The sequence below is a fragment of the Microchirus variegatus genome, assembly GCF_963457635.1.
Source record: "Microchirus variegatus genome assembly, chromosome: 12".
Lineage (NCBI taxonomy): Eukaryota > Metazoa > Chordata > Actinopteri > Pleuronectiformes > Soleidae > Microchirus > Microchirus variegatus.
In genome coordinates this window covers 12120593-12139699 of record NC_139813.1, presented here as the reverse complement: position 1 = coordinate 12139699, position 19107 = coordinate 12120593, and the positions used below count along the sequence as shown (strand labels likewise).

The 19107-nt window shown below is 40.1% G+C and overlaps 2 protein-coding genes across 2 annotated transcripts; both read left to right on the top strand.

The window, feature by feature from the left end:
- Nucleotides 1–5276: 5276 nt before the first annotated feature.
- On the top strand, nucleotides 5277–11542 carry fermt1 (FERM domain containing kindlin 1; the record flags this gene model as incomplete). The annotated part of the gene is made up of 15 exons (XM_083898516.1): nucleotides 5277–5427; nucleotides 6061–6158; nucleotides 6709–6844; nucleotides 6961–7095; nucleotides 7973–8156; nucleotides 8246–8348; nucleotides 8435–8542; nucleotides 9521–9652; nucleotides 9847–9896; nucleotides 10030–10154; nucleotides 10294–10400; nucleotides 10512–10736; nucleotides 10848–10972; nucleotides 11140–11281; nucleotides 11369–11542. 15 exons carry the CDS (start codon nucleotides 5277–5279, stop codon nucleotides 11540–11542), a joined length of 1995 nt encoding a protein of 664 aa, XP_083754642.1.
- Nucleotides 11543–14017: 2475 nt separating this feature from the next.
- On the top strand, nucleotides 14018–18611 carry trmt6 (tRNA methyltransferase 6 non-catalytic subunit). Its single transcript, XM_083899012.1, has 12 exons — nucleotides 14018–14130; nucleotides 14376–14506; nucleotides 14980–15089; nucleotides 15380–15471; nucleotides 15579–15662; nucleotides 15761–15885; nucleotides 15968–16138; nucleotides 16350–16507; nucleotides 16659–16723; nucleotides 17356–17458; nucleotides 17796–17882; nucleotides 18286–18611. Exons 1-12 carry the CDS (start codon nucleotides 14024–14026, stop codon nucleotides 18445–18447), a joined length of 1395 nt encoding a protein of 464 aa, XP_083755138.1. The 5' UTR covers nucleotides 14018–14023; the 3' UTR covers nucleotides 18448–18611.
- The last annotated feature ends 496 nt before the right edge of the window (nucleotides 18612–19107 follow it).

Below are 19107 nucleotides of genomic sequence, written 5' to 3'. Positions count from 1 at the left end.
GAACCATGTATGAGGTCTTCATTGACACGTCAAAGAGAGTGGTGAGGTAAGTTAGTTCCTTGTTGCATTCATTACTCTCATCTCTCCTACCTCCTCACACACATCCCGAGAAGAGCAACCCCCCACCTCACCCCAAAAGCATGGGGCTCGGCAGCATGAATGGGGCATTGTGATGCGTCTCCGTCATGGCAGTCAATGTTTTCACTTCCATTTGATCCGTCGGCGAGGCTGCTAATTGGGTAAGCGTGTTCCCAGGTCACCAGGAGGTTTCTCTTTCCATAAATACAGAAAGCCGGCAAAGGCTTCTACAGATGTCGTTTCCCACCAAGTAGGTTCAGACCAGCTTTAGGCAGTAGATGTAATTTATTGTGTCTAAAACCACAGTCCAATTTTTTTCCTTCTCTCTCCTCATCACTGCATTTTATCATTCTCCCTGGCACTGCAGTAAAGCTGATTTTCGTCCCCTTACTTTTGCTTGGTCTGTGTGTACTATGTTGCCATTAGAACCACAGGTGTCATGATGACATGGACATGGTTTTACTGTGTCTGTACTCCATCCAGGCCTGACAGGTCCGAATGATGTTATTTTCCAGGTGTCTGTCCACCAGTGACACAGTTTATGAGCCTCAGGGTTTATTTGTTTGTTTTTGTCATGGAACTTACGTTGCCTCTCTTACTCAAGGACTCAAGACAACCCTGTGTGCCAGCACTGAGCACTCAGCTGGAACAGAGAGCTGAGACAGACTCAGAGGCATGTTTGCTGAACTTAATCTGTTAGGTGTGGTCAAAATGGTCAGTTGGTCAAAGAAACTGTCGTTCATCTGGAGTGTCCAGGTTTTAGCCCTTGTGCTGGCAGAGAACCACTGCTGAAATGTCCTTGAATACTTACCAATTCTATGGGTGGTGTTCTGTAGCTGACGAAGACATATCCTCCCTAAGTGAAACAAATAAAAACACTTATTATTATATTTGTCACTTGTCACAATTCAATACAGTGTGATGTTCAGTTCAGCTACTGTTTCATGAATTACTCATAAACTTTGCATTTGTTTACCTAAGTTTATCTTAAGGTTTTTTTACACCATAATGTGAACGGTATGACATGAATTGGACATTTTTATTGTGATGTGAGAGATTCAGTTCCTAGAAAACCCAGCTGTCTAGCGATAAAAAATATTATTAGATGTAGGGGAGGATATTTTTTTAATGTTAGTACAGACTGGAATGTGTCTTTGAAAACTGGTCATCATCTGCTCCTCCAACTCAGGGATAATCTGATGGCGCCACTGTGTGGCAGGATCTGAGCTCTGTTAATGTTATGTGAAGGTTTTGGATTAAATACGGTTATATCTACTCAAAGTCAAGTCTATAATCTAATTATTGTATTGATTTAATTGTATTGAACTGAACTGTTTATTGTCTCACTAAAGATTAATTCATTTATGCAGAAGTACTCATACAATAATCTTTCACCTTTGTGTGAATATCACGTGGTGCTATGACAGTTACAGTAAACTTAGCTTTGTAACTTAATAAGGGTAATGAAATGACGATTCAACTTACAATACCTTTGTCCACAACAAATTACACATTTTTTTTAACAGTTTGAGTGACACACCCAATATTATTAATATATTAATATTGTGAGAATGTACTGCTGTTTTTTTTCTTTCAGTTTTGTCTTACAATAATTTGAATAAGCAGTGTTAGGTCAGTTAGAGTAGGTGCATAGGAAAATTAAATAACAACAACAATAATAATAATAATAAAACAATTATGTGATGTTTTTTAATGGCTGACAAACTGCATGTTTTGAATAAACTGACTGCGCAGGAACTGGTTATTTTCTTTTGTTTAGCGATTGACATTTTTTCATATATTTCGGCGACCTTGAGTGTCTTGAAAGGCGCCTTAAATATAATGCATTATTATTATTATTACTATAATATTACAGACATTTAAGTGAAACATAACTCAAACTTCAACCTCAGGCATTACTATAAAAATATATAACCATTCCTTTGGGCCACAATGTATTTTTTTCCATTTGATGCATGAGACGGATGTCCATATCTAACAAGTATGCATTTTACTCAAATGCCAGGCAGGGCAAAAATATACAGATCTTACCGATTGAAACCAGAGGGTGGCAGGCTTCACACATGGAGTTACTTCATGACTGTGTCACTGATAGAGGAGAAACTGCTGAAGAAACACACATGCATATTAAAACCCGCTAAATAGCTCTAAGTCAGTGTTGCTGTATTGCTATCAGTGGAACACCATCTGTCCAAATAGAGGAATTACTAGTCATCATTTTATTGGTGTGTTATTGTAACTTCACAAGCTGGCAACGCTCAGATATGGAAAAGACATACTCCCCATGATTCATCTTGATTTACTCATAGGGTGGGATGTGGGCATTAAGGAAGATGGGCTGATTCATCTTCTGTGGTGAATATTCATCATGTTGTGGGTCTGTCTCTTAAAATCCACCTAAAATTGAGCAACAGCCCCTGATATATTTTTACATTTAAGTGGTATTTCAGATTTTATGAGGTGTGGTTGTATAAGATATTTACACATAGCCAACACTGACTTCGCAAAGCACATCACCATCTCCAAGAGCTTTTCAGCAGTTCCCTCTAACTGAAAACATGGTTGCCAACAGGCACACAAGCAAAAACAGATGTCAGCTAATTATCTAAAGGCTCACCTCATAAAAAAAAAATATGGATACAACACTGCACAAGCATGGCAAAGTCATGTTGACAATGTGTTAATACCTTAAATATCCACAATTCAAAAAACATGCAAATACTACACATACTCATACTTATTATACTAGTATAATAACTCTTCCCCTATTGTGAGTGTAAACTGGTCAACAAATAAATGTTATGAACAGAAAAAGTTTCTATAACAATGTAAGTTTCACATAGAGCAACATTATTTATCATAGAGCAGATATTTACTGCAAGTATACAGTAAAACAATGTTTGTTGCTTTCTTAAGGTTGTATATCAATGTATATCGCTTTTTAAAACTTGTTTGCCCTGATATGGGTCTGTCTGACACAAAAGAATTATACACTTCTATTCTACCATTAATATTCACATATCAGTGCTTAGTCAGTCTAGTGCACCTGCTTCTGTGAGTGAATGGACCACAGCAGCCATTTTGGTTGGTTACAGTAGTAAAAATAGTGGTGACGCAAGGTGGTAGCTACCTTCAACCAAGGCCCTTACCTTAAGTACATACATTACAACATATAAACTGAAACTGTTGTTTTGTAAACACATTAACGTGACGCCAATATACTACTAATGATTAAAGTATGTGTGCTAATTGCTACTGCATGAAATGCTATGCTAATTTTTGGTTTCCTAAGAAGCTACTAGCCATGCTAGTAGCTTGTGCGTCATATACACAGCTAGTCTTTTCGTGTCTGCATATGTTACGTGGCAACAGCTAAATAATGTGTAGATTTATGCATATATGAGTCGGAAATGTGTCCACAGTTCAGTGGTCTGACCCACCTGAAGTACACACCACCTCCCCCTCCTCCTCGACGTCTACCTGCGTGAACGGGGCGTGGCGTATCTCCTGCTCCCACAGAGAGGAAGACTCATTCCTGGGTAATTTTACTCCGCAACACGTTTTAGGAAACACGGCAGAAAACGTTGAATCAAGGTAGGAGCTGTTTCAAATGTATTCATCAACATTAAATTATATTCGCACCCTCATTTACCTGAGGGAAAAACCCCATGGTATGGTCCAGTTGAGTACAGAGTACACTAAGTTATGCGTTTGTGGTTGGAATATGTAGACAGAGGTTAATGTTTAATGTGCAAGACTTCATTTCACTGTTACAATAGTGTTGTGTATGACTTGATACTTGATAGTTATAACTACATTGTTCAACATTTCTTGTTTCATACAGATTTTTCACAGAATGAATGATCTAACAATAAACAAATTACATCATGTCTTTCAATACATTCCTGCTATGTATTGCAAAAACATCTTCTTAAATCCTTAAATTGTTAACTATGTCAACAGTGTTTTTGGTCAGAAAAAAAAGACATAAAATTGCTCAGGTGTAAAGTGGAAATAACAGATTGAAATTGTTATTAAATGTATTATCACAGTTCGTGCTGCAGTTAGAATATTAGCACTCCAATGAAATGTAATGTGTTGCACAAAAAAAGCTTTTGATTATCTGTTTTCCTATGGGCACCAAATGACATCATCCTATGGTCCATCAAATTTTGATGCGATCTGTAGTTTACTGTAATATTTTAGGAGTCAGCTCATCACACTCAGACACATCTCAACAAGTACTCCTTCAGCAAGCTCAAACTTTTAACTGTACCCTGCAGCTGCAGAGGGAGGTGGCAGCACAACAGCAGCAGCAGCAGCAGCATAGTGTATTCATTAAACTTAGCCCCCAGCTACACATTTTACACAGTACTCGCATACAATGGTCAGGAGGCCTTAGACATATGAAGTGTATATGACTTCATATGTCTTTGTTCACCAGTGTTCTGAGTTTGTTTATGAAATGGAGAGACTTGTGCAGTATGTGTGTGTGTGTGTGTGTGTGCTGTTTTGCACCATCTCCTGCACCAGATTCATGTCCCTGCTCGTCACACATTCCACGTACCCCTCCCTGCTCCTCCTCCACTCTTCTCCCCTTACTTCCCGGCTTATGTCTTTCATCCTTTCACTCTTTTACAGAATTTTCATCATATATGTTCCTTTAAGCGCAGAGCTGAGTTGCCTACACTGTGTTCTGCAGTCTCATCTGTTTTTTTTTTTTCATCCTGGCACCGGCCAGTACATCTGCCTTTCTGCGTGTTATCTTATTCATACATCTAGAACTTAAGGGGCTGCAGTGTATCCTTGTGGAGATACTGCAGGAGAAGTTGGTGAAAAGCTGTGGCCACTTAGAACAGAACAAAAATTAAAGATCTGTTTGTGAACTACTGGCCAAGTTAATTTGGACGTTCCCACAGGATGTTGAGAAACACTTAATCCACTGACTCATATTTTCACCCCAGATGTTTCCCAACCTTCCAAACAAAAGATCGCATGAAAAGAGTGAACATATTTTAGTGGAATTCCCCCAGTGTGTGTCTAAATGGAGATCGCAGTGGGTTTTACCTTGCATTATTTCATGTGGTGTACCTCCGTGATGGTGATATCCACACCTGATCCTGTCTATAACGTATCATATTCACTGTATCTCACCTTTGTTTTTTCATAACAGGGCAATGATCACGGCTGCAGAGTATGGCGAGACATCGTGGGAGCTGTCTGTGCAGGTGGATCAAAAAGATGGAGATGAGTCCATGAAATTTAAGCTGAGGGTGAAGGGAGACCTGCACATCGGGGGCCTCATGCTTAAGTTAGTGGAGAAAATCAGTGAGTGTTTTTGATGCCATGTGTAGCACCTAATTTAAATACAGTAATCCTTCAAATGAGACGAGCACCAAATGTACTGTGACTACAGAGACAGAGAGGTTTCTGCACATCAAGAATTAAGTTCTCTTTATCCTCTTATTATGGCTTTGACCCTCCTCCACTGCCACAGTGGGTCTGTTAGTCAAGCCACACCCTTATTTGCCCTGCATTTTTTCTACGCTGCAGTGCTATTGTTTTGCCACAGTGCATTGGCTTGTGTAGCCTTAGGGGCCAAAGTTCAACCAGGACGCAATATCTCTTTACAGGAATTCATAAACACGTAGGAGCAAACTTAAGCGAGGTTGTTTAAAGAGCATGAGACACAACAGATGACTAAGTAGTTTGTCATCAATGGACGTACAGTATATTTCGCCTACCACCATCACATGGTCAGGTAGACTCATCAAAGCACACTTTTATCATTAACAGCCACCCACACAACAGTGACTACTGCAAGTGTTTGTATTGGCAGCAGCCGTTTTGGTAGCTCCAAGATAATTTAAACTTGATATACAATAGAAATACCTACAAGAAATGGGATAATAATACGGTACTAATATTGATAGTACTACGATTATGTGAATCTGTCTGCAGAGGCTCCTCAGGACTGGTCAGATCATGCCTTATGGTGGGAACAGAGGACGTGCTGGCTGCTTAAGACACACTGGACCCTGGACAAGTATGGAATTCAGGTAATATCGAAATTCACTATTAATCTCAAACAGCAATTCAAAGTTTCTCTATAAACAAAGTCACCTGAATTCCCACTGGACATAATATTCTATTCTAAGCCATAATAATTTGATTCTCTGTGTTCCTGTGTGCTCCCCAGGGCAGGAAAAACAATCAGTGGTTTTATGTGAACATTTGTGGATGCTTCTGGATTGTATTTTTCATCCAAGGCAAATAAAAAACTGAATTGTATTAATCTCCCCCACTCAGCCCAGGCCTGAACCATTTGTTGGATAGTCGCCTCATGTAAAGCATAGTTTACACTCAAAGAACCATAGCTCTATAGTGAAGAAAACTCGTACAGTAAAGCATATGTTCCAGAAATAGGTACAACTATCAACTTGATATAAAAAACAACAATAAAGGGAGCAGGATAATTTACCCCCAGGCTAGTCAAGGTAACAAAATCTCCAAGTCAGCGTAACAAGGAATGTGAGGACATACAGTGTATATAGGCCTATTGATTTTGCATGGATGGCTCATATGATTTAAAATTATTCTGCTATACAGGCTGATGCTTTCCTACGCTACACACCCCAGCACAAACCCCTGCTGCTGCAGCTTCCCAATATGAAGACCATCAAAATGACTGTCAGCTTCTCCAATGTGGTTTTCAAGGCTGTGTCAGAAATCTGTCAACTGCTCAGTGAGTTACTCTGTCTTTTTCTATTAGAAAACCCCTCTCTCCTCCCTGCTTTTGTCATGATTTAGTGTGACTGCAGCACATACAAGACTCTCTCCAACATCATTGCTCCATTTCAGACATCAGGAGGTCAGAGGAACTGTCTCTGCTGAAGCCGCCAGACGATCCATCCAAAAAGAAGAAGAAGAAAGACAAGAACTTGGAAGAGAACATTTGGGACATCGATTTGCCTAGTGGTGGACCCGGAAGCTCAGGTATTGTGGGAAAAAAACAGGGCTGACGTTTCAGAACACCACAATCACCACATAATCATGAGTCAAGAAAAAGACACACTGAGTAGATCACATCATGATTTTAAAGTGATGTCCCACATACTGTATGTGGTTTTAGTGCCTGTTCTGGTGCAAAAGTTCACTGATAAATGGCTGAAATGTCTGACTTCCATTTTAATTTTGACATTTGTGTGGATTAGTTTCAATTGTGTGATGCAGCACATTGTGTAATGTGTATTTTTACATTTTACTAGACTAGGGAACTTGAGAAGTGGGTTCCAAAGTAGTTTTTTGTAGCTGTATTTAAAGGAGACCTTTTGAACTGTATTGCAGAAATTGGTTGACTCAATATCTAATATAATTAGTTCCACCTTTGCTTTTCCTGCCAGGATAAATCGATATGTCTATGCATATGATTATTTTGAGAGGATTATGGGGAGACCAGTGTTTGCTAATGTGCGTGTTGCCATTGAGATACTGGTTAATTCTGGTTTATTCATTTTGTTCCGCTTCCAAAGCTAGCTGTGACAGAAAAAAATCAAAGTAAGCGGAAGGCTGGAATCACATGTTTTGCACCGATTTCTCTGAGCAGTTAAACACTCTGGGCTGTGACCTTGGAAGGTTTAATTGACGAAATCGACCGAAATTGACCAATCTTTAATTCACAATGCAACATTCATATCCAGTATATTGATTTTGCTGTGATCTTTCAGGCCACAGTTTTAATCAATGTGATTTGATGAATGTTCAATGTGCTGCCATGTTTTCCAGGATTTATTCCTCAGTTATTACATAACTCGTTGAATATGATTTTTTGACATTTATAGTTATGTTGTTTTCTATGTGTTTTTCCCGAAAGCCCTCATGTACAGTAAGACCATGACTGCAACCTATGACCCAGAGAATGGGATGCCGATGTCTGCCACCAGCCTCTGGTTTGGAGAAAACCCTCTTGCTGACTCTCAGCCAAACTTGCCGCCCGCTGAGTTGGCCAAGATGTACCAGCCACTCTCAGTAGTGGATAAAGCAATCAACAATGCAGGGTAGAAACCTAGTTAATAGAAATAGGTGGTGTTTCTCGGGTTGTTTAGTATTCATCCTAAGCCCACATTGTTGTTGATGTGATTGACAGGTGGTTGGACTCATCTCGGTCCCTCATGGAGCAAGATATTCAAGATGACGACAAGCTGATGCTTCGATTCAAGTACAATGTCTTCTTTGACCTCAATCCTAAAGTGAGTGACCCAAATTGAATTGTAACTGAAGTGATTTTAGTTTGAAGCTGTTGAACTAAACCCGAGTGTGTGTTTTTATGTTTTAGTACGATGCTGTCAGGATAACGCAGTTGTACGAACAGGCACGCTGGTCCATCCTGCTGGAGGAGATCGATTGCACTGATGAGGAAATGCTGATGTTTGCTTCATTACAGGTGAATATTATATCACCACAGTTTCGAATATGATATAAGGTTCTGTATATTGTTCAGTACTTGGAGCCAGTAAAACTGAGACAGCACTTTTTTGTTTGTACAGCAATTAAACAAACTTTCTCCACACTGGGCAGAAGGCAAGGTGTGAGTCAGTACTCTTAAAACTGAAGTGTATACCTTTTTTGAATATAAACCTAAGCTGTAAATTCAAACCATTGTCAAAAGAGTTCACAGAATGCCGATTAAACCCATCAGCTCCAATTTCTCAGTAATGCAGTGTTAGATCTCAAGTGGCCTGCCGACATATACACACTGCACACGGGAAGAGATTACCAAGAAGTTGCTAACAAAAAGTTTCAAAAGTGAATTCTACTGCTCAAAAATCAGCAGGTTGATGAGATAAATGCTCCTTCCTGTGATCCCCTGCAGTGCCAGTGCATTCACAAACACTTTCTCAGTCAGGACTGATAGTATTGCTTGTCAGAACCAGTTTTCAGATGAAGGACTTGGCATACAATTAATGTTACATCATTTCCAAACAGAGGCAGAATTGTGCCATCAGCAATTACAAAAAGCACCTAAAGTTACTCACCTTTGAATTACAACTCCTCGCTGTGATGTACAAGCTCACCATAACAGATTTAGCTGCTTGTCATTGGAGCCTGAGGGTGCATAGTAATGTGATATTCTGTGTGTCTAAATGTCAGCCAGTTTCTGTTGGGACAGTGATTCAGAAAGCACACTGATTCAATAAGAGATCAGCATTGCTCTCACATTCATATTGATGCAGTGGCTGACACAGGGTTGTGCTCAAACCTCTCTCTGACTCATGCCAGCCTTGCATAACCGCTTAAGTCATGTAAGAGAAACAACTAGTACATGTTAGTTAAAAACTAAATGTTTAATCAGTGACATTAGGACAGCAATGTGAGATTCTTTCATCAGGAGTGAACTTATTACTCCCTTATTCTTTTGCAGTATCACATCTGTAAGTTGACCTTGTCAAGTGAACCATTGGACAACTCCAATGAACCAGATATAGATGAAGTGGAGGCAGCTCTTTCCAACCTGGAGGTGACGCTTGAAGGCAGACACACAGACAGGATTCTGGTAAACATGTTTTTTTAAACAGAACTACACTGGAGTGAATATTAACACTGGTTTTCAGGGTTCCTGCTCTGTAACAGTAGGACACCTGTTTTTAAGCTGAAGTCGATATGTAGGCCTCCGATGATTGCATGTCTTCACGTGGTGATGTAACGAAAAGACACAGGATAATTGACTGTTGTTTGACCCGCCCCCAGGAAGACATTACAGACATTCCAGAGCTGGCAGATACCCTCCGACTATTTAGGTAAACCCACCTTTATAATCATTTTACTGTATCATATGAAGACGACCCTTAGATAGCTGGTAGCTGGTAACAGTTGACAGCCTCAATCACTTATAGTCATTGTTTTACTTTATTATTTCTTTGCTCTTTTTAGGCCCAAAAGACTGACATTACGGCCTTACAAAGAGTATTGGTTTGTATTCAAGGACACTACGATTTCCTACTACAAGAACAAGGAGAATTCCAGTGGAGAACCCTTAGAGCAGCTTCACCTCAGAGGTCAGTGAAACAAAATGATCTGAAAACAATATTAAAGGTCATTATCCCTTCACAAAGGCTAGAAACCCAAGCTATTCTCCTTAAAATAATATGTGTTGAAAGCTTACGTCAATATAACATGTTCCTCCTCACGTGACAGGTTGTGAGGTTGTTCCTGACGTCAACGTCACAGACAAGAGGTTCGGCATCAAACTTCTGCTCCCTGTGGCTGATGGGATGAACGAAGTGAACATCCGATGTGACAATGTAACCTCTTTTTAAATCATCCACATACAAATATACAGTATGTATATATATATATATATATATGTATATGTATATTGTAGCTGATGTATGTTTGTGCTTCTTCTGCCACAGGAGACGCAGTACGCCAGGTGGAAAGCTGCCTGCATCCTTGCCTCTAAGGGAAAGACAATGGCCTACAGCTCCTACAAGTCAGAAGTGAAGAATATCCAATCCTTTTTGCAAATGAAGAGCCTGGCGCCCCCTCCTGGTCAGTCAGCTCCCGACCTTGACTCAATGGAGATGAATGCTGAGTGTTTTGTTTCCCCACGCTACGCCAAGAAACACAAGACCAAACAGGTTTGTTTATGGCTACCAGCGAAATATGTGACTTTGCCAGTAGCCATCAGTGTTGCGTCACCGTTTTTTGTGAACCATATTTCATCTTCTGTCTCACGTTATTGTTCGCAGCTGACAACACGTATCCTGGAGGCCCATCAGAACATAGCACATCTGTCACTAATGGAGGCCAAAATGCGATTTATTCAGGCCTGGCAGTCACTTCCAGAGTTTGGTATCAACTACTACATTGTCAGGTACAGTACAATATCACATTTCTGAGGAACTGTAAACATTTCAATAAGATTTGAACTGTGGTGAGGTTAGGGTTAGGCGTTACCTGGTTATGGTTAAACACATGCTCATATGCATTTCTGTTTATCAATGTTAGTATAAAGATGTTTCCATTTTGCATGTTTTGCAGATTCAAAGGCGGTAAGAAAGATGAGATTCTGGGGATCTCGTACAATCGTCTGATTCGCATTGACATGTCCTCTGGCCTTCCCGTCACCACGTGGAGATTCGCCAACATGAAGCAGTGGAATGTCAACTGGGAGATAAGACAGGTGTGCAGTTGTCGTGCAGTAAATTCCAATTTCACCATAACAGCAGAATATCATCGTGAATATCTAATCAACTTTATGTCATTCCAGGTGACTATAGAATTTGACCAGAAGGTGATGATAGCCTTCTGCTGTGTGAGCTGCGACTGCAAGGTGGTGCACGAGTTCATTGGGGGTTACATCTTCCTGTCCACACGAGCTAAAGATCAGAACGAGACGCTGGATGAAGAACTGTTCCATAAACTCACTGGAGGCCAGCAGTGAGATAACATATCAGACTGGTCTTCTTCGTCAAGTGCATTTGCTGTGTGTATACTTGCATGTAACAATGTAAGAGTTCAGTGGTAACCCTACACACTGAGCCAATCACTGCCAAAGAAAATGTCATACGTCGTCACTCACAGAGCAACAACTGCATGTTTCATTTAATAAAATGTAAACAGTTCTAGACATTTACCCTGCACTACAGAAGTATTGGTGTTGATGTAAATATGTAGTGAAGATTTGTTTTTCCCCTAAAAAATTGGATGAAACTATATTTGTAAGATTTTTTTTTAAAGGTCAGGAGTTTTTTTTTTTTTTTTCAAACAGACATTGTATAAAAACATTAAAAGGTTGGTTTTATATATCACAGCTTGTTTCACATTTGTTCAACTGCTGAAACACTGCTCTAGGGCTTGAAGAAAAATAATATTTATGTTTTATTTGCTTTGATTCGTCAATGATTTAAGAATAACTTAATCAATGGGATTTAAACTCCACTTTTAGAAACACTTAAAGCTCTGGAGGAAACTTAGAGCCATTCTTAGAGTTGAGAAACCTGAAGCTTTAATGGCTGCTTTTCATTCCAGTGTGGTTGAACGTATGCATTTTTAATGTAACGGTACACCATCTGTCCCACACCCAGAACATAAAGTATAATAATTATAAATTACCCTCCACCAAACTCTTTTTTTGACACATTTCAACCCACATTCACATCTTAATGCCCATTTACTAATGTGATAGAAGCTCTTACCTTAAATGATTTACAGCTAAGGGACAACACTAAAGCTTCAGTTCACTGTTTGTACAGCGTTTAATAAAACATCAATAGAAGTTAAAAGTTTTCTTTGGAAAAGTCAGCATAACTAAGTGTGTTACTGGGAGCCATTTGAAAATTGCTCAAGACTTTCCAGTGACTTAAGACGCCTCCCAGGTTTCATGTCGGCAAAAATGATGTTATTTTGTGTGCTGTGTAGGATGCTACTCTTTCTCTCCATCAGCTGCCTCGACGCTGTGCTGCTGTATGTTGAATGTGGGCTGTTTGAGTTGGCACACACATATAAAACCAGTTATAAAACACCAGATTGTGGCCCCATAGTGGGAAATGATGCGCACTCAGCCATGCTGAGTGATGACGTGGTCCAACATCTGCCAAATTGCATTTTAACACAATCGACTGTGTTAGGGTGCGGAAAAACTGTTAACTGTATAGAGATTCATTCCAGCAGTGTTGGCATGTAAAAAAAATATATATATATATGTAGGGGAATTAACTGCAGATGAGCTTCCACCCACAAAAATCATCATCAAGTATTATGCAGAACTGAAAGCAAACAAGTTTTGTTGGCTGATTCAACTATTGTCAGGAGATGGCTTTATTATTCAGTCAAGATGGTTTTCCATTGATATTTTGATAGACAACAACAATGATAACTCAACAATTAGAAATGTCTGTATACTTGATATAAATTTGACCAAAACGAAGATGTGTGTTTGTCAAATGACTAAAGTCAACCCTCTCTAGATAATTTGCACTCTACTCATAATTATTGTATGCATAATCCCTTTCCTTTCCATTTACAGTATGTGGCATCTTTTCCCTTCCATCTTCCAGCAACATTAGGGTCCTCTTCCTGGAGTACATACATGAGATGGGACACAGGCTCTGATATCAATAACAATATCTGATAACAATACATTGCTACTACTTAGATATTGCTATGAAGTAATATCCAATCCTTTATATAAAAAAAAATGATCAGGCTAATTTGAGAACGTAAACATGCTGGAATATTGTGAAAACAGACAATCTAGAATGGGAATACACTCATTCTTATCTGAAACTGCATCCAACCTCAGTAGTATAATGCACTTCAGTCTACTTTCTTGTAGACTGTTATATTTCATTCATGGATTATTGTTAATCTGTCCTAATACATTTTTAAATGGCATTTTTATGACACAATATGATGACCTTTTTGAATCTTGAACCTGGAATACTCCATATTACAACTAAAACTTATTTTAAAAAACAAAAACTGATAACAACTAGCAAACGCACTCTAAAACTACATAAAAACAAATGAAAAATCCAAAAATGATTATTATAAACTCGACTGACAGTCAGTCCCCCTCCAGGGCACCGGTCGATCGATGATTCTGACATCTCCTATTTCAGCCTGAGTCATCGCGTTACGCTCCCATTGGCTATCACAATCAGCGACGCGCCTATCCAGCGAATCACACACAACTATGTTGAAGCCCCGTACAATTTACTGTCTGTAATCGTTTGGTCGTACTGAGGCTGAGAGGGGAAGTGGAGGCTAACACGTGGTAATAATAATTCATCGTGTTTTGCTTTTACTTCAGGTTACTGTAGTGCCTTTGTCTCTGCTGTGTGTCAGCGGTGACTCTGTATCAGCAGCCGGGGAGACGACTCTCAGCTTACAGCTCAAAAAGAGCTGGTTTACCTGCCTCATCATGGCGGACAACCGAGACGAGGACTCTGAGTACAGAATCAAAGAGGGTGACTGCGTCGTGTTGAAACGAGGAGATATCTTCAAAGCTATGCAGATTCAGCTCGGGAAGTAAGTCAAAAACAGCCAAGTATACTAAATGTTCCCATTAACAAGCTCAAGCTTCAGTTTCTGCCTCACAATCACAACTCCAGCTTGTTCAAACAAGCTAGTGCAGTGTTAGCTAAACCTTCAGTGACATATCACATGTGATGGATAACAACGGAGTGTTTTTGTGTTTGATTGTTACAACATTTGCATCACAAGCAGTGAAATAACATCATGACCCTTTTACTTACTTTGTGTTTTACTTACAGGAAGGTGATTTTTGAGAAACAGTGGATCTTCTTGGACAAAGCTGTGGGTGAACTGTTCAGCACCACGTTTGAGATTCTCTCTGGAGGAAAACTGCAGCCACAGAAGCCAAAAAACGCAGACGGCTCTAGTGGTGTGTAACCTGTGTTTTAAAGGTCCAGTGTGTAAAAATGAGTGACATCTGATGGTGAGAGCACAAATTGAAACAAATGGAGAACTCATCAACTCATCACTACCTTATCAAGTGTGTCAGGGAACTACGGTGGCCTCTGCGTACCAGAAAGGATGACATGCATCATAATCCATTCTCTGGCTGGATTGTCTGTTTGGGCTGCTGTCGAAACATGACAGTGTATGATTGCACCACTGCAAAATCTCATTCTAACACTATGGAAAACTAAAATTATTCTTATTTTAAAGCATTTATACATTTATAGATACTTTTCTGTAGTCTGTTCAGTTTCTGCCAAAGACCCTCCCTAAATGTTTCACACTGGACCTTTAGTAGCACACAGCAACCACATTTACGTTTAAATTACACAGTGGATGTATTTGCTCCCTTATTGGTGGTGATAATAAGATGTCAATGTCATCTATGTTTCCCAGATGCGAAGGAGGCAGGCACAGACAACAGGAATATTCTCGACGATGGAAAATCCCAGAAACTGACCAGGGATGACATTGAGACGCTCAAAGAGCAAGGTCTGAAGGGTCAGGTACAGCAGTAACCCTAAAATTATATACATCAGTGGTTAGTGTTGTATTACTGCAGGGTACATACATGCTGGTATACACTTTGACAGATCACAGTGGGAAATACAGGTGTAAATAATCTTTGTAAATTTTGGCTTGTTCTTACTGTCCTGAAAGGAATGGAGTCAATGTCTCTCTTATCACCAACTTCTGTGCTTTTTCCTGCTAAAACTGACACTCTGAAAAGTGACATGCATTAAGACGTACTTGAGCAGAAAAGAATCTAAAGGTCGTGTGTGTTTGTGCTCCACAGGAAATCATTCAGCAGCTTATAGACAACAGCTCCACATTCAGAGATAAGACCGAGTATGCCCAGGATAAATACATCAAGAAGAAAAAAAAGAAGTGAGTCACTTCGAATTATACGACCACACACTGCTGCAGACTTAGGAATATGATTGAATAGTGGTGTAATTAGTGTTCTTGTTTGTTCCCATCGTACGTGTTTCCAGGTATGAAAATACTGTGACGATTCTCAAACCGTCCTGTCGCATCCTGGCTATGATGTACCATGGCCGGGAACCAGGCAAGATCTGGTGAGTCAGCACGTGGCTTAGCAGAAAGTGTGAAAACATGTCTTGTAATGAGAAGAGCGGTCTGAAGTGATAAATGTGTATGTTTGTGTTTGTTGCAGCCACCTGCGGTATGACACACTGGCCCAGATGTTGACTCTGGCAAATGTCCACGCTGGCAGCAAAGTCTTGGTGTTTGAGACTTGCGCTGGCCTCGTGCTGGGCTCTGTTATGGAGAGAATGGGAGGTATGTTTGTCCTGTTAACTTTGCAGAGCTTTGCAGTTGCCCACTGCATATTTAATCAGCCTCTCGTTCCTCTCCAACTCAGGCTATGGGTCAGTGATTCAGATGTACCCAGGAGGTGGTCCTACCCGGGCGGGTGTGGAGAGCTTTGGCTTCCCCGCACATTTCCACGATACGCTGCATGAGTTTCCCATCTGCCATGTCAACGCTCTGCTGGCAGGGACGCTGGACACTACTGACAAACGCTCGAGTGCTGGTAGGACCTGAAGTGGAGTAGCTACTCTCTGGTATTGAAATACCAAAGAAAACCTGGTTAAAACTTACCCAGCAAGATTTCTCTAAAAGATTTGAAGTTATTACTTTTGACAGTTGTGGACCAAAACAGACTAAATTAATTCAGAAATGAAAAGGCTGCAATGCAAAAAAGAGATAACTCTAACTCTAACTCTATTCTGTGAAACTTCCAGTTGAAGAACAGTCTAACAAGGCTACGGAGAAGGATCAGAACCAGCCTAAGGCAGAACAGCAGGATGGTCCAGAAGATCTGAAGATGGAGGCTATCACTGCTGAAGAAGCTCGTTTGGAGAAGGAGAAAATAGAGAAGGAAAAACGCAGAGAAGCCAAAGTATGTTCAATTTATACTGACCTCACTTTCAACATTATTCTTTGCTCCTTTTTATCAATCTGATAATCAACAAGTAGTCATTACTGCGGTGATTGAAGAGTTAGAAAGTAGGATTGTCTTAATTAAGTGCGTTTTTTGTTTGTTTGTTCAGGCTCAGGAGAGACGGATGAAGCTGGCAGCTGCTGCCGCTCAGCTGGAAGGCAGAAATGCCGACGGGTTGGTGTCATATTTGGTTTTCTCTCGCGCTGTTTTCTCTGTCCTCAGCTTCTCTGGCTCCTTCTCTTACAACTCTCTGTCACTGGTTCTAAATTGCACCATGTGGTCCACAAGAGTAATTAAAAACGGAGGAATGGAAAAATTATTCATAATAATTAAAGCAATGGCTGTGTCCATAAAAGTCACGATAAATTATTTCCTCTGAGCTCGTGCCAGGAACTCTCACTCTGTGCCCTTACAAGGTGAACAAAGTGATTGGGTTGCAGTTTCCTGTCGTATAAAATGAAGGATTTGCTCCATCGCCTCTTTTGTTATGATGGATGAAGTGTTGTGAGGGGGACACCGAAGCTAGATGAACAGCTATTGATCTGGTTAGCCTTTTAACTTACCGCTCCTCTACATCACAGCTGATAAATCATCAATAGATTCTCCAGACTCTCCTAAATTATCTGGCCTTTTTTACTTGCCATCATCATTTTATAGAATAAAGGAGAATGAGGAAGGTGCTAAATCCTTTAGTTTTCTGATAATAACCCACAGACAGCACATTTCCAATATCAGTCTGCTGTTGACGGTGTTTTTCATATCAGACGGCACATCTGCTTAATCATCCGTTTCTTTTCTAATTACAGGTTGATAATCGCCAGTCGCTTTCACCCGTGTTCTGTCGTAATGGGCCTGCTCAAATTCCTTGCTCCCTCCAGGCCTTTTGTCATCTACTCCCAGTACAAAGAGGTAAGATCATCCTGACGAGATGCATTTACTTGAACCAACAACACTTCTCGACGTCTTTCGGTGTGTCAGGTTAATTTGCTTTCGTAGACGTATCTCTCATCACCTGCTTTTATTGCTCAGAGTTCCAGTGGGAAAATGTCCTCATTTCATTGCTGCAGCGGACATCGCTGTCTCAGCCGAGGAGTTATTACAATGCCTATCACTTATTACCACTACTCTGCTTTTGTACTGTGCTAAAAAGATAACACTCTCAGTGAGTGTGTGTGTAACTGTTTGGCACTGCAGCCCTCCTTAATGCTTCTTTTTTCCCCATCTCTCCCTCGTCAATCTTTTTCAGCCTCTTATCGAGTGTTTTGCAAAGCTCAAGGAACACGGTGGTACAGTCAACGTCAGACTCACAGACACCTGGCTCAGGCATTATCAGGTAAAGTGGTGATGAGCCGTGACCGGAGGCTTTTTCATTTTCGGGTTGTCCATTTGTCCAAATATATATATCCCATTCTTTTTTTTAATGTGATATTTCAGGAATGCCTGGAGGGAATTTTGATTACACTTTCTAAAAATGGGCACTTAATTTGTTTTATATCACAATTTGGTGGTCGATGGTCTAGTCACTGTGAACTCTCAAAGTACAGCTAATGACCAATAACTCAGCAATTCATTTTTTTCCCTCGCTCTGTATTTTGTCCTCTTTCCAACAACTAGGGGAGAGAAGTGTCTGCATACCCAAAGAGTTCTTTCCCCTCTGGATCAGTGTGTTATTTCCTCCAGCCTTTCCTCCTCCAGAGTTAATGTGTCCTGACTGTATCTCTCTGCCTTGTCCTTAGGTGTTGCCTAACAGGACCCATCCTCTGCTGCTGATGAGTGGGGGTGGAGGCTACGTCCTCTCAGGGACAACGGTTGCCACAAGCACTGCCAAACCTTCAGGCTCACAGCGAGTTGAGGAACCAGCACCAAAGAGACAGAAACTGGCGGACACTGAGGGATAAACAAACGACGCGAGCGTTGCGTCTTTTTAAAGGGCACATTTCAAACGGCCTATCTGGATTTTTCCTCCAGCACTGACCTTCCTTTACTGCTGAACTGTTTTGACACCACAGAGTGTCTGGTTTGTATTCATCAAACCACTTTTTCCCGCCTCATGTATTCAGATCAGTGCAGATGAAGGAAAAAGACTGTTTGAGCCTAATTGAGCTCACTTTGTTTTACAAAAGGAACTGCTGAAATAATCTTTTCAAACTAGATGTAAAAGCATTCTCTTTTTCTTTTTTTTTCAGTTAATGCTCCTCAGTATCTAGTTAAAAATTATTTTTATTTTGTCATTCCTTTAGAAAGTGTCAAGATGTGCTAACATTCTTTTTTCCCATCAATAAAATCATCAGAAGATGTTTTTGGTCCCAGAATAACTCATTTTATTGAGTACACACTGAGCAAGCTCTTCAGAACACAATTATTTAAATAATCTGCTTACAATAGTATTGTTTTTATATATATGTATGAACACCAAAACCATTCCCATGCTGATTTTAATTAACTGAGTTAATTACACCAAAATATCACAAATACAATGATACATAAGTTGGTATTTATATTTTTGTCAAGGCTCCAGGGTCATGTTTTTTTTCCGTGACAATGTAAGCACACAAAAT